At 47.1% G+C, this 16,187-nt stretch overlaps 1 protein-coding gene across 4 annotated transcripts in view; it reads left to right on the top strand.

The window, feature by feature from the left end:
- The first annotated feature begins 1,203 nt into the window (after positions 1 to 1,203).
- Positions 1,204 to 16,187, top strand: part of PLCH1 (phospholipase C eta 1) — a 71,985-nt gene continuing 57,001 nt past the window's right edge. For all 4 annotated transcript variants that reach the window (XM_086618129.1, XM_086618132.1, XM_086618131.1 and 1 more), the window contains exon 1: positions 1,204 to 1,282. In XM_086618129.1, coding sequence (XP_086474255.1) covers positions 1,204 to 1,282 — 79 coding nt within the window. The remainder of the gene's footprint in view (positions 1,283 to 16,187) is intronic.

The following is a 16,187-nucleotide window of genomic DNA, read 5'->3' on the forward strand; positions in this document are numbered from 1 at the left end:
GGGCTTGTCTGCCATGCTGCTGGTGTTAGAGGCAAACTCATCCTGTGCCAGTCTGGGAGCCTCAGCCCTGGCAGGGGAGCAGGGAAGACAGGGGCTGGCACGGACCGTGCAGGAAGGGTTGCTGCCCAGCTCCTGTGTTCTCCTGGGAAGTTCTCTGCAGTCTGCCTCTGCAAAGGGTGCAGTGGTTCAGAGATGAATCTCTGTCCTCTTCCTGTGCAGCAACGTGGGCTTCTGCCCGCTGATGGAGACACTTGGTTCAGGCAGCTGTCGCGGCTCCCAGGTGCTCTGGAGTGTCCTCAGCTGGTGGCATTTCCTGGGAATTTTGGTCCCATTGGCTATTAGCTGTGTAACGGGAGTGTGACGGAGGGAGGGGAAGTGGAAAAGATGGTAAAGCAGATTGACAGTTTATCCCATGCTTCCGCACAGGGTAGCATTGACGCTCGGAGCTGAGAGCATCTCATCCCTGTGCAAAGCTGGGATCCCTTGGGGCTGGAAGGATGAAAATTTTGCACGACTTGTAACCTCCTCAAAGGTGCTGCTCAAGGTGCATGTCCCTAGGAGAAGTCATGTCCAGCACCCATGGGTGAATGTCTGCCAGGGGAAGGGGTGTGCTGGTGCAGGGGGAGTGCTGAGGGGGCTCCGTGTCCACATAACGCTGCTTTGTGGTCTCAAAATCAGGCAGTAATTACCTTTGAGTCACTTTTTTTTTTTAACCTTTACTGGAGAGAATTTATAGTTTTGAGGTGTTGTCTGATGTATCTGTAGTTTGTTAAATATGGGACAGCATCATTAAATGGATTAAATTGATCATCTCTCCATGGCCCCATAACAGCCCTCGGGGGCCGTGGGGGCTGCCTGTGACAACAGGCACCCATCGCGGGTGCAGCAGCTGCCGCTTCGGGTGGGCTCCCTTCAGCAGCCCAAAACTCGCTGTGGTGAGCATCGCTGAGGGTCTGTGTCTGGCTGGGTCCAAGTGATGTGCCTGCACCCTTCACCCGTTTATCCTTGGGGATGGACGTGTTTGGAGAGTGGAGTAGGTTTGTGTTAATGCTTTGTGTGAGGCTAATGAGCTATTTTGCATGAAGGGCACATAAATACTGTTACGGTGCATGCAGGAGTTACACGTTTCTTACAGATTAACTCCTACTCTGTTTCTCTTCGCAGGGTCACCGCCTTTGATGGTGAGCAGAAAATCCTCTTACAATGAGTTACTGGAGTCTGGATAAGAGAAGCTGTCTGCAGTACTGCCGCCACTTCTTAGCGGACAACGGTGTATTTCACAGTGAGTTACGAGTTATCTTACAGATTTTTGACTTCTCGTGTTTCCTACTGTCAGATGCAACCGAAATTCCCGCACGGCAAACGTACCTCTAGTGTGTCATGCAGGTCTCGGGGCCAGTTACACCCGGTGCCGCAGGAGCCCGGCTCCAGCCGTGCCTTTGCTGTGCGGGGGCTCGCAGGGGGTGCCCGGGGGGGCCGCGGGCCGGATGCCGGCGGGGGCGCCAGGGGGCGCTCCGGGACCGCCGCCCCTCCCGGTGCTGCCGGTGCGCGGCGCCGCGGGCACCGGGCGCGGCTCCGGGCGGGCAGAGGGGGTGCGCGGAGCGCCCGCGCCCTCCTCCCCGCGGTCCGGTGTGGGTGAGGTGACCGACGCACGGGTGCTCCTGGCAGGGAAGCTGCTCCAGCTCCGACTAAAGCCTTGGAGAAGGGAGGAGCGGCAGCTGGAGCACAGGCAGTGGGCAGAGTTGCTCTGGGTGCAGGTGGTGATTGTGTTTTGGAGTGACATGGATGAGTTGTGTTCACGTGCTCCCTTACTCTTAAACATTTCCTCCTGAGGTGTTTCTAGAACTGCTCTGGCAAAATCTGCCTGTGTGCTCCTACTTCGGAGGAATTGGAAGTGTCAGGAAGAGCTTGGCTTCCAAATATTCATCTTCGTTTGTGCAAAAGAGATGCCTAATAATGATCCCGAACTCGTCCCCTATCAACCCCTCACATCTTACCCCTTTGCCATCACAGATTACATGCTGTTGTCATTCAGTTGTTGAAGTATCCTTCCAATAGCCAAGTCGGGAAATACTCTGAAGACGTTTTGATATAAAATACTTCCTTTTCAGGACATCGTTTTGTACGCTTAAAACTTGGTATATCAACTTAACTAGAGGTTGTGTGCATTCTGCACACAGGTTTCTCTCCCTTTGCTGGCAGGCTTTGCCCTTGGGCATGGGGTAAGGAGGAGTGCTGAGACCAATCCCTGCTCCTGCAGTGGGTGAGGGACCACCAGGATTCCGGAGCTGTCCCCACCTGGAATAGACTCCTGCAGGTCTAGTCTGATAAGACAGCTGGACCCCTACATGTCCTACTAGGGACTTCCTAATGCTGTTGGAGAGGTCCAGATCTTGTATTCCTTATTCCCTTTGAGGTCAGTGATTAAAAACTGTCACTTTAGGGTGGATTTATGGCACTGTTAGTAACAGCGACATGGAATGCCTATACATTGAAGATAGAGATACTCATCTTTTTCAAAAGCAAAGGTAGTTTGTTGCTTTTTTTTTTCCCTTAGAGAACCTACCTCTCCATTTTTCACTGTGTTTGTCAGGAAGCTGGGGAAGTCTGCAGCTCACAGAACTGCGATGCACCCACTGTAAACCAAACTATCTGCATTTTTGTCAGTGTGGTTAGTCACCATCGATGAAAGCTAATGATTTAGTGGGAGAATTAATATTTGTCAATTTGTGCATCTTCTAAACAAAAGCCTGTTCAGAGACAGCACTGTTTCCCCTGTACAGCTTTTTTTCTTGCCCATAGGCGCTACTAGTTCTATTTAGAACACAGAAGAACGTTAGTAACTTTTCTGTGAGTCAGTCTGACAGCGGCATGGTCATATTAATTTGTGTGTGTGCTACGTTTGGTACACGTGTGACAGGGAAGGTGGTTCACGAATCTGTCATTGGTGACCCTGTCATCTCCAGGCACAACTGTTCTGCCTCTCAAATGAAACTGAGATTCATCCCTGAGATTTATCAGGCCACTTGTGCATTCCCACTGATTTTGGTGGGATCGTGTTCCTTCTGAGTTCTCTCTGACGTTGTGGAAGAAGAGAGTTGTCTCCCAGATGTCTTCACCCATGTTTCCCCTGGCTGATTCTGAGCACTCTTGCAGTGAGTGTTTGGTAAATGCCTGTTAATCATGCTTCTTTCCAGGCAGCAGTCTGCTCCCTAGTGTGAGTGTATAAATGGAGCAGCGATGTTTTGGATGCGTATTTACAGTTTTGCTATTCCAGATCAAGGGAAAGAAAAGTCTGGTCCATGCTCTGACTTGAGGTGATGTTTTAATCGTAGAGCAGCACGATGTCTTTATCTTGCTAATGGCGTGAAGACTGGATAATGATCCATTAGCACAAATTCTAGTAATCCATGAACAGCTATTGAGTGATGAGTCTGCAAACTGATAATCATCTCAAGTAGAATACATAATTAGCAGGAATCCTAGACCAGAAAGATTCTATGGCTTAATTTATTTGTCTTTCATTCATGACCAGACAGGATTATTTATTTTTTCCCCTGATAGAATCCTTCAGGGTTTCCCATTTGTCCCTTCAACCTAAGCAAGGCACTACCACGACAGTTACTTTCACTCTCAGTATATGGAGAGAGCTGAAGTCCCTGCCGGACAGTGACAGAGGTGGCAGTTCCTAGCAGCATGATGTAGAGACACGTGTGCATGACCCCAGGAATTAGCATGTTGCTCTTGAGATTTGAGAGAAGTTGGTTTCCTGTGGACCTATGCTGATACAGATAAAAGGGTTGATAGAGCTTTTAAAGGATTCGGTTTTTGTCGGTGAGCCTTCTCATCCTGTAGGTCCTGACAAAGGGCAGTGGGACAGGAGGGGGTGAGCGGGCTGGGTGCTCACCCCCGTTCCTGATGGCAGCCTTGCTGCTAAGGTTGACCCATCCTCCTTGCCTCTCTGGGAGACCGAGCGGGACTGGGCAGTGAACTTTGGGTTTCTCATGACTAAGCGAATGCCAGACAACTAAACTGGGACTTACCTGTGTCTGAGACTGTTTTTACCAGCAAATGTAAGGAGATTGTACTTGTTTAAAACTTTTCACACCACTGGGAAATGAGGAAAGAAAATCTAATGTGAACTGTACGTGAGAAGGATACTGTCTGTTAGCAGGGAAGGTGCTGTGATCCAACCCCTTCTGACTTGCTGACGTTTCAGTGTATGTGTCTAGCTCTGTTGTCTAATAATTCTAATTTATGCAGTATTTTCAGTGCTTTTTTGTAGTTATTACTATTACAGTTTCATATTCTGACATCGAGAGCGTGGCTTTTCAGGGAGCAAGCACACAGAGCTGTTGATTAGCTTATGTTTCTACATTTATGAATGCTAATATTCTGTAATTGTTAATCAGAAAGAAGCTGCAACATATTTAGGAAATAGCTGATTTTGTCTCAGCAGTTCTGAAAGTAGCTGTTCATACTTATTAGAGCCAGTTACTCATGCCAATTATCTTTTCTTCTTAAGTTCTCTCAGAAATACAAGCCTTTTGTTTAAATTGCATTTCCATACTTGTAATTAATTTTCTCTTGTAGTTTCTAATTTTATCTTCTGGCCTCCCCACCTCTTTCCAGACCTGTGGCAATGGGGACTTGACTGCTACTGGTAGGATGTCATGTTAATTCAGTCTTGCTCATATTAGCCAAACTGCATCCTTCTGTTCAGAGCAGTGGAGTAACTCAGTTGTGTCAGGCTTGTCTGGAAGGTCGCATTGCTGTGACATGGTTATTATCTGTAATTGGATGTGTTATCTAGAAGAACTGTTGCCCCTCACATGCAAGCCAGCCAGATAAAAATATCCCACTGCATCAGTTGGTGTTCTTAAAAAGCATAGGAACAGCTTTCTCCATAGAGACTTCAGGACTGGAAACATCTAGAGGCACACAATGTGAACTTTGCTCAACTGTGTTCGTCTCTGGTGTTCCCTTTGTACCCTTCTGAGGTGTTTAAGTGCAAGAACCCTGCTCAAAGCAGGGTTAACCCTGCTCAAAAGCTAGCAGGGCTCATTGGCAGGGCTTTAAACTAGATTTGAAGGGGGAGGGGGGGAATATCAAGAATGATAAAGATATGGTGGAAGTACCCGTAGAACAGAAGAAGGGAATTCCAGCCGCTCCAGCCAAGAAGTCAGATTCATACTGCTGTCAGCATGGCACCAGTGCCAGCACTGAGGGTCCAGAGGCTGGGGAAGGATCGCAGGTATGTTCAAACGAACTTACACTGCCGTCCAAGAGAACCCCTGTCGCTCCAGCCAGCGAGTCGGCTTTGTCGGAGGCCCAGCTGAAGTGTATGTACACCAACGCACGCAGCATGGGAAATAAACAGGATGAGCTGGAGATGCGTGCACATGAGCAGGGCTACGACCTTATTGGCATCACGGAGACGTGGTGGGACGACTCCTATGACTGGAGTGTCAACATGGAGGGGTATAAGCTTTTTAGAAAGGACAGGAAGGGGAGACGAGGAGGGGGTGTTGCTCTCTATGTCAGCAACCGGCTGGAATGCGTGGAGCTTCGCCTGGGGTCGGAGGAGGAGCTGACAGAGAGCTTATGGGTCAAGATTAGAGGACGGAGACGGATAGGGGATGTTACGGTAGGGGTCTGTTACAGGCCACCTGGCCAGGAGGACAGAGCAGATGAGGCGCTTTATAGCCAGATAGGAGCAGCCTCGCGGTCACAAGCCCTGGTCCTCATGGGGGACTTCAACCACCCTGACATCTGTTGGAGAGACAATACAGCAGGGCACAGGCAGTCCAGGAGGTTCCTGGAATGCGTGGATGACAACTTCCTCCTGCAGATGATAGAGGAGCCGACAAGGAGGGGTGCCATGCTCGACCTTGTGCTCACCAACAGGGAGGGACTGGTGGGTGAGGTGAAACTTAAGGACAGCCTTGGCTGCAGTGACCACGACACAGTGGAGTTCAAGATCCATGGGGCAGCAAGGAAACCATTCAGCAAGCTCTGTACCCTAGACTTCAAGAAGGCGGACTTCGGCCTCTTGAAGCACCTGATGGGCAAAGTGCCGTGGGAGGTGGTCCTGGAGGGACAAGGGGCCCAGGAAAGTTGGTCCACATTCAAGGAGCACCTTCTCCAAGCTCAGCAGAGGTGCATCCCGACGAAGAACAAGTCGGGCAAAAAGACCAGGAGGCCGGCGTGGATGAGCAAGGAGCTCCTGGACCAACTGAAAATGAAGAGGTTAGCCTACAGAGGGTGGAAGCGGAGACAGATAGCCTGGGAGGAATACAGAGAAGCTGTAAGAGTGACCAGGGATCAAGTGAGGAAGGCTAAAGCCCTGAAGGAATTGAATTTGGCAAGGGATATAAAAAGCAACAAGAAATGCTTCTATAGGTATGTAGGGGACAAAAGGAAGTCCAAAGAGAATGTAGGCCCCCTCCGGAAGGATACTGGTGCTCTAGTTACCCAGGACATAGAGAAGGCTGAGGTACTTAATGAATTTTTTGCCTCAGTCTTCAATGGTAAAGCCTCTTGTCTTACCACCCAAGCTGTGGAAAGAACTAGCAGGGACTGTGAGGATGAACCACCGCCCACTGTACTTGAAGACCAGGTTCGAGAACATCTGAGGAACTTGAAGGTGCACAAGTCCATGGGACCTGATGAGATCCATCCGCGGGTCCTGAAGGAACTGGCGGATGAAGTTGCCAAGCCACTGGCTATTGTATTCGAGAAGTCGTGGCGGTCTGGCGAGGTCCCCGATGACTGGAAGAGAGGGAACATAACCCCCATTTTTAAAAAGGGGAACAAGGAGGACCCGGGCAACTACAGACCGGTCAGCCTCACCTCTGTGCCTGGCAAGGTCATGGAGCAGATTCTCCTGGGAACCATGCTAAGGCACATGGAGAGCAAGGAGGTGGTGGGTGACAGCCAACATGGCTTCACCAAAGGCAGATCGTGCCTGACCAACTTGGTGGCCTTTTACGATGGGGTGACAGCATCGGTGGACAAGGGTCGACCAATGGATGTCATCTACCTGGACTTGTGCAAAGCTTTTGACACTGTCCCGCACGACATTCTTCTCTCTAAATTAGAGAGTCATGGGTTTGATGGATGGACCACTCGGTGGATAAGGAATTGGCTCAATGGCCGCACTCAGAGAGTAGTGGTCAACGGCTCAATGTCCAAGTGGAGACCGGTCACGAGTGGCGTCCCTCAGGGGTCCGTGTTGGGCCCGGCCCTCTTCAACATCTTTGTCGGTGACGTGGACAGTGGCATGGAGTGCACCCTCAGCAAGTTCGCCGATGACACCAAGCTGTGTGGTGCCGTTGACACGCTGGAAGGGAGGGATGCCATCCAGAGGGACCTTGACAGGCTGGAGAGGTGGGCCCGTACCAACCTCATGAAGTTTAACCAGGCCAAATGCAAGGTCCTACATCTGGGTCGTGGCAATCCCAGGCATAAATACAGACTGGGTGGTGATTGGATCGAGAGCAGCCCTGAGGAGAAGGACTTGGGAGTACTGGTGGACGAGAAGCTCAATATGAGCCGGCAATGTGCTCTTGCGGCCCAGAAGGCCAACCGCGTCCTGGGCTGCATCAAGAGGAGTGTGGCCAGCAGGTCGAGGGAGGTGATTCTCCCCCTCTACTCTGTCCTTGTGAGACCTCACTTGGAGTACTGCGTCCAGTTCTGGAGCCCCCAACATAAGAAGGACATGGACCAGTTGGAGAGGGTCCAGAGGAGGGCCACGAAGATGATAAGAGGGCTGGAGCACCTTTCCTATGAGGACAGGCTGAAAGAGTTGGGGCTCTTCAGCCTGGAGAAGAGGAGGCTCCGGGGTGACCTTATAGCGGTCTTCCAGTACCTCAAGGGGGCCTACAGGAAAGATGGGGAGAGGCTGTTCAGGAGGGCCAGTTATGATAGGACAAGGGGTAATGGTTTTAAAATAGAGGGAGGTAGGTTCAGGTTGGATATTAGGAAAAAATTTTTTACTATGAGAGTGGTAGAACACTGGAACAGGTTGCCCAGAGAGGTGGTGGATGCTCCATCCCTGGAGACGTTCAAGGCCAGGTTGGACAAGGCCCTGAGCAACCTGATCTAGTTGGAGATATCCCTGTTCCTTGCAGGGGGGTTGGACTAGATGACCTTCGAAGGTCCCTTCCAGCCCTAACCATTCTATGATTCTATGATTCTAAGAAACTCCTGTGGACTGTGAAAATGAGAATGCCGAAGCTCTGTGTTTAATTAAAATTAATTTAATTAATTAAATTAAAAAAAAATCCCAAAACTTAGAGCAGAAACACCAAATGAGACTGCAGCACTGCGTGTCTAACCCGTTGGAGTGCATGGTACCTCTGCGTGAATGTCAGAGAACCTCAGCTGGAAGACAAGCAGTGAATGCGTCTGCTCCAGTTTGGGAGCCCATCAGCTGCAAGCAAGGAGCTGGTGGAGGACAAAGCATACAAGGTATGTCAACAGGAGGACAGTGTCTTGCTTGTGTGATGCATTAGTTGGAGGCAGATGTAATTTTGAGTGCTGTGGAGTAAGATGAAGGTGTTGGTGCTGCGAGGCCCAGCCTACTGTGGTTCTGCTCAGCAGTAATGGAGCAAGGGGAGTGTGGGAACAGGCAGAGAAGAGGACTACAGAAGTGGAGACGAGATGAGTCTGGTTTGTTTACCTTGGAGAATCAAAGACAAGAGGGGATGTGACTGCTAACTATAAATGCATTGCGAAGGGAAGGCTCGGGGAAGAAAAGGCTTGTTTGAACTGATGGGGAAAGTTGGCACAAGAGCAAATTGAAAATTGTCCATGAGTATGTAGACAGACACAGGAAAAACTAATGTACTTTGAGGTGGAGATTGGTAAGTTTTGAAAAAATTGTTAAAGCATCCTATCTGTGTTCTTGCTGTAAAGTTGTATATGTAATTAACAGTGAGCAATTTATTGACTAATGCCAATATAAGACTGGAGAACTATTGAAGTGGTCCCAATTCAGTTCGTGTGTACAGCGAACAGCAAATACAAACAGCAGTGTTTTCCGTTTCGTTCTGGAAAATGCTGCTGTACACATCAGGCTGCTCTCTACCACGTCGTAGTGATGCTTTGAGACACTTGCATGTTGTTAGGCAAGAAAAAGTATTAATGCACAGCTGGGTGCCTTTCCACAGGGCTTTAACAGGTTGTCTTTGAGTAATGGTTGAACATTCATACATGTAATACTGAACTGCTGCGTGCATCGAAATTGCCTAAGGATTTCTCATTTATAGTTTTATTAGGAAAAACTGCTAATTTGCAGGATATTAAAATTCTTATCTGTTTGTCGGAAATTTTTAGTTACAGAAGTGGAGTTTGCTGCTGTGTCTTGTACTCTAGGGAGCCTTATCTGCCTGGAAGCAAAACGTCAGTTTTCTTCATCAGTAACAGCGAGATACAGCGCTGTGCGTGCACACAGAGAATAACAAACTGAAGACAGATCTGGGTTTAAGCTATTTTAGCAGTTTCTGTAGAATAGAGCAGATAGCAAATATAATGTTTGGAATAGCCTTGAGGACTTGAGGAACCTATTTTATTTTCCTTCCTGTTGCAAACAGTGCCAAAATACAAAGTACGTCATGCCTCTAGGCTTGGAAGATGATTTTTTTTTTTCTTTAATTTTCTCAAGCTGTAAAAGTGGATCCCATTTTGTTTGTTCGCTGGCAATAACAATGTAGGAATGGCTTTGTTGTCTGACCAAACATCCATCTACTTTGCTAGCAGATGTTTGGGGCTAAAAGCAACAAGAGGGGGGAATAAAAACCCTTGGTGTGGCAGGCGGTCTCAGTGCTTGCTGGCCAGCAACATGAGCACTTCCATGGCCAGAAGCTGCATCAAGATCATTACATTGATTAATGTTACATCTGATAAGTTTTTCTGAAGGTTTTTTTTTAATTCGCTCATGCTTTTGACTATCTGTGGTTATTAACTCAAAAATTTAGGTTGGTTGGTGTCAACCTTCTGCTTGAAGGGAAGCAGTCATTTCACACAGCCTCACCACGTTCAGACTGTAATGGATGGAGCGGGTTTGGTTGCTCCATTGCTTCACCTTTGACAGACCATTGACTGGATGTACTGGACCGAGGGCCATGCTGTAAGGCAGAGGTCCTTAAGGCATGTTAAACACTTTAGTAGCTTTGGATGCCTGCTTTCTGATGTCTTACTGAGGAAATGGATGGAGAACATTGTGGTAACAACACACTTTCTTCTGCCCTGGGAAGGTGGCAAGAATGGGAACTTCATCTAGACTTCAGTGTTGAGGTCCTGGGCCACTGCAGCGCAGCTTTGGAACAGCGCTGCCCTGGGTATCGATACTTCCACTTCCTTCCGATGGTGCTTTGAAATGGGCCACTCAAACATTTGTCTCGTGCTAGCACTAAGCAAACTACAGAACCACAGAATCCCAGAATGTCAGGGATTGGAAGAGACCTCAAAGGATCATCTAGTCCAATCCCCCTGCTGGAGCAGGACCACCTAGATCAGATCACACAAGAACGCGTCCAGGCGGGTTTGGAACATCTCCAGAGAAGGAGACTCCACAACCTCTCTGGGCAGCCTGTCCCAGTGTTCTGTTACCTTTACTGGGAAGAAGTTCTTCCTCATGTTTAAGCGGAACATCTTATGTTTCAGCTTATATCCATTTCCCCTTGTCCTATCATTGGATGCCACTGAGAAGAGCCTGGCTCCACCCTTATGACAGTCACCCTTTCCATATTTATAAACATTAATGAGGTCCCCCCTCAGTCTCCTCTTCTCCAAGCTAAAGAGACCCAGCTCCCTCAGCCTTTCCTCATAAGATGGATGCTCCACTCCCTTCATCATCTTTGTGGCCCTGTGCTGGACTCTCTCAAGCAGTTCCTTGTCCTTCTTGAACTGGGGGGCCCAGAACTGGACACAATATTCCAGATGCAATACGGTATTTTTCAGTATTTATTTCGCTGTCTGACAGTGTGAAGTGACCAGTGAACTTTCAGGGGAAATTGCTGACTGCTGATCTGGATTCCTGCATGTGCTCTTAGACTCTTGTCTCAGGAATATCCAGCTCATCCTTCAAAAGGTTCTTCCAAATCACCTCCTTAAATACATCCCAAGCTGAGGAGCGGGGGGAGAGAGAGACTTAGTCCAAGGCAATTGCCTATTTTGAGAGATCATCTCAAAGATTTCCCAGACGTAACGGATGCGGTTGTGCGCCAGCTTTATTAGATGAACACCTACTGCTGTTATACAACCAGTTTTGGGCAGCTCCATGACAGATTGCTTATGGCAGGTGTTATTGCAGTGTTTTCCCCTTCGTTTCAGTCTGAGAAGTTGAGCTTTTGTGCAAGTTCATGTAAGATTTTTTTTTTTTTTTGCTTCAGTGATCTTGAACTTTCGTGCCCAATGAATGGGAACATAAAATGCATATGCTTTACTTTTTATGCAGTGAAATACTCTTTTGGTTATTAGAGCGCAAGAGTTTTGGGGGAACAATATCAAATCTTTGCCAAATTGCACATACATGTTACGCTTGATGTTTACTGATGGGCAATGCTTTATAATTAGCTCTGCTGAAGCCTCGTGCAGGCCCTGTGCTTGAGGCTACAGGGCTAAAGATGCCAGATGTAGACCACAGAATTCAGGCTTACATCTTAATAGTCAGCTTCCATTTGAGTTTTCTAGTGATGCTTGAGAAAGCAGGACAAGTTGCTAGTGCAGTAATTTATATTTTGGTTTATATTCTGATTTATGTAGTGACATATCCACAATTTATTCCTTCAGACAACCAGGCATAACTGAAAATGTAAATACAAGAAGGGCATTAAAAAATTGATTTATTGAAGTTCACATAAATTAAAAAAACACCTAAAATGCCTGAAGAAGCTGCCTCTTGGTACTTCATTGAATGCGTAACTGCCTTTAAGAGCCCTGTATCTATCCTTTGGTGAAAGGAGTTTCATGGGTGGGATCTGTCTCAAGCTGATGTATCAGACTGAGTTCTAATGCCAAGTGCTTTTTCCCCTTTCTTCTTTGTGTATTAGTCAGCTTTCCAAAGAACCTTGTTTTCATTAATGACATGAGTTGATAAAAGCTTTAATCTGATAAAAATGGTAAGTTTTCATGCAGCTAATAGAAAGTTTTATTCATTGCTAGCTGACTTTTCACAAGGAGGTTCTATTACAGTTTAAGATTACATTTGGATGATGAATATGAAGATGTTATCTTCTTATTTCATTATCTATTTACTATAAGAGGTAAAAGTTCTCTAATCAGCTTTTCGTGTGCTTTAGCAGAATTAGTCTTTGTACCAGTTTCCAGCCATTTTGACAGTGAAGAAGGAAAAAACCGATGAGCCAGAAAATTAATATTCTTCTGATACTGTAATTTCAAAATGATCAGTTAAATCATATTCTCATTTATTGGAAAGTGAATATTTTGCAGTAGAACTTGTGCTGTCGTGTCTCTGTCCAGTAATCTAAGCCTTGTGAGGTGTGGTTTTTAGTGTTCAAAAATTAGGCTTCCATTTTTTTGCAATTTGGCAAAGACTGACGCTTTTGGTAATAAATTTTCTTTAATTGCGAATGGGGATGCGGCAGCTGCCCGGTGCCAGGGGCAAGTTCAGGTGCTGCCAGGCTGTGGGGAGGCATCTCCTGTGTCTCAGGGTGCTGGCAGGGCTGCACGGCAGCTGGTTCTCAGCTCTCCTCGGGGACCTCTGCGTGAGCTCAGGTGGGCACAGCCCTGCGTGGCCTCTCTGTGTTCCGTCCAACCTGTAGCACCAAGCACGAGGCAGGATTTTCACCCTGGAGTTACTGGTTCAGGTTTACGTGGCGTACAGGCATCTGCTGTGCTTTTCAAGGGAGTTCTTAGCTGGCTTTGTAGCCCAGCAGATGAGCCACCTGAGAAGGAGAGGCTTAATGTCCTGGGAGCTGAAAATATTGGTGTTGGTTTGGCAGCTATACCCCGAGATAACCCGGTGCCATTTCGTCCCTCTGGCATCGCTTTTGGCACAAAACAGACCACGTTTCCCTCATCTCGGCCAGCAGCTGTGAGCTGAACTGCAGCATATTTTAAATTAAAGCATATCTGTAGCTATGTGCATAGAAGAGAATTACAGTTTATAAGTATTACAAGAAAGCTTTAAATCCCCTTTTTTAATGAAACGAGAGCGGTAGTGCTTTGACACTGTCTGCTTTGTACCTGGAGGTGCTTGCTGTCTGATCTTAAAATGATTCTGGTGGTTTAATGACAGAACTCTTTTTGAACAGCAAATTAAGAAAACTGGAAAATAGCATTAGCCTGAGGGGGGATGGATTTTGAGTGCATGACCATCTTTTTAATGCATTTTAGTGCTTTTGTAGCTGAGATTGTCAAAAGTTGTTGATGAGATGAGGCTTGGAGGATGGTTCATGTATTTTTCAAAACCAGCTTAAAAAGGTGAAAAAAATCCAGACTTCTAACCATGCAAAGCATGGGCAAAGGTCTCCCAAGGAAGGGCTTATGGGGCAGAAAACATTAGGGAAAAGGCATATAAGTGAGTTTGTTATCTTTCCTGCCGGACCTTATCTTAGGCTTGTGTGATCCCTATGAAACAGTAGTGGCGGTTGGAAATCTGTACTGATGTCTTACGGTGATCATGGCTGTTAATCAAATACGGCAGCAGAATGACCATTTTATGTCTGGAAAGCTTGCCGGTCACCAAGTCTGAGACTTTTAGAACTTTGTGTGCTGTGGCTCACACTTCCAGCAGGAGCACCATGATGCCCCTGGGAACACGGGGTGTACGTGAAAGCGAAGCCAGCTGGAAAGATGTGAGGGTCAGTCAGCCACCACTTAAATAAGATGTGCCTGCAGTGTCAGATGGTAGAAGGTGAACTGGTTGCTTTTTGACTTCTCCCTTGCAGGCAACCAAACTCTAATGTCGTGTGCCTTCAAGGGCACACCGCTTTCGGATTTGACTCTGACTGACAGGGCCAGGGATTGGATACAAAACCTGGCTTGTCAGGGAAGAGTTGTGATTTTTTTTTTTTTAATTTTGGTGGTTTTTTTTTTTTTGAAGTTGAATAAACCTACAAATATTTTCATACCATTTGGCATATATCTCCTGAATGACATAGAAGTCTTCGTTTGTTTGCTGTAACTTTCTTGCTAACCGGTATGGCATACTCTAATTTCTAAAGCCACGTAGCATTTAAGCACTTCTGGTTTTAAAATGAACTTTGTTTTGAAGACAAAATAGTAAGGAATGTATTAATGATTGGACAAGCTTTCTAACAGAGCAGCTTTGGTGTTAAAGATGCACGATTGTGTATAGCTCCTCTCATAATTAATAGAATGACAGGAGTGTGGAGTAGTTTGCACTTAACACATTATCAAGTGCAACCTCATATGTCAAGAATCAAACTATAGAGTGGTGACAGCTTATATTTTGTTGTTGTTGAATTACAACTATAACACATCAATTCATTTGAATGTAAATGTGTGGATAACTACCTAGAGGCTTCAGAGTGATGACTTCATCCACGGATCTTGCGAGCTGCGGTGTGCATCATTGGTGGGGTAATGATGGAGCTGTTCCACTTCACTTGTAACGGAGGAGCGACACTTCTCTCTGCAGGGCATGACTTCTGCCATGTCCCGCCATCCTCAGCCAAAAGTATAAACTTGGAATGCAGCCTGGAAGAATCCTACAGTAGGTTAGGGAGGTGGTTTCATTTTGTAGCTTGCTAGATATAGTCAGCATGTATCTTGCAGTGTGCTGCAGTCTGTCGTGACATGGTGACTGTGGGAATCTTACTGTTTGTGTTAGCAACAGCTAAGAAACAATGACTTTTCAGTAAGTAAAATGTGCCAAACTCCACTTGTATCTTGTTTCACACCTCACTCAAGTTCTACAGGCATGTAGTACTGTGGTGTGGGTTGTGGCTGGTTTGGTGGTTGTTTTTTTTTTATTTCTCCCAGTCACATTGTTTATTGTGTAACTTTTTCCTAGCATGTGCTAGACAAATTCTGCCCTCTTTTATTACTGTCACAATCTTTGAGAACGCAGCTGGGGATTCCTTTGGTGTGCTGATGTAAAGGTCACTGTGTGAGAGCCAGCTGAATGGTGAAACAATTAGAAAATGCAATAGATGAAAGATGCAAAGCATTATGTATGGAGCCTACGTTGTTCTTGCCGTGCTTTCCAGCGCCGTGTCCCCTTGGGCTCCGTCATAACTAAGTGCAATTTATGCAAGTCAGAGCGTTTCTGCCCATCATTCCACACTGACGATAAACCTCCTGATTTCAGTAGCATCGAGTTGACTTAAGCAAGCACAGTATTTATCCAGTAGCATGGCAATTTTTTATAGCTACTGGGAGAGTAGAGAGAGAGAGCAAGAGCTCAGCATCTTGCCGGAGACTACTTGTTCTTACGAAATCAAATGCTCAGTGATGCACAGACTAAACCATTTGCCTGCTCCAGCTCTGACTGGCCTGATTCTACAGAATGGCTGTTCCCCTGCAAGTTAGTGACTGAGTCGGGAGGAGGGGGCACGAAACCCCAGGGAGAAGGAGCACGGTCCACAGAGGTTCTCTCCTTCCGCCTTGCGGAATGCCGTAGCTGCAGATGTGAGGAGTGAGGATGGCTTTTCTCTTCTGCATTCAGCCTGCGTCACTCTCCCGTTCTTTGGCTGAAGAATGGTAATCCGTTCCCGCCCGGCCTCCCCGGTGCCGGCGGGATTTCCTCGTGCCTGCCTACGGAGCTGCTCTTCCCAGGCGCTACGCACTCTCAATGCCTGGAGCATCTCCGTCGCTGTGCTGGGCGTGCATGTCTGGCGCCGACAGTAGTCGCTGCGCCTGCCTTCGCGCAGCGGTAGCAGCAGCACGGAGCAGATGCTTCCAGCTTCCCTCTCAGCCTGGTTGGTTGTGAAGAAAGTTGCCTGCTGTTGTATCTGGATTTGTGCTTTCCCGTCTTTGCGTTATGGATCGCGATGATTTCGTTGTTCCTCGTAACGAGCAGTGCTGGCAATGTTCTGCTGTACTCCTAAGGATTGCTTTCCGAATGTTTTAGCTCCGGAGACATGAAGATTAAATTGAGGCTTTCCTGCAATGAGCATTTCCGTTCTACTTGCCAATAATGCATGAGTTACAAATTTAATGGCAGACCTTGAAGTATATAAAAATTTAAGTCCAGA

The sequence above is a fragment of the Tauraco erythrolophus genome, chromosome 11, assembly GCF_009769465.1.
Source record: "Tauraco erythrolophus isolate bTauEry1 chromosome 11, bTauEry1.pri, whole genome shotgun sequence".
Classification (NCBI taxonomy): Eukaryota; Metazoa; Chordata; class Aves; order Musophagiformes; family Musophagidae; genus Tauraco; species Tauraco erythrolophus.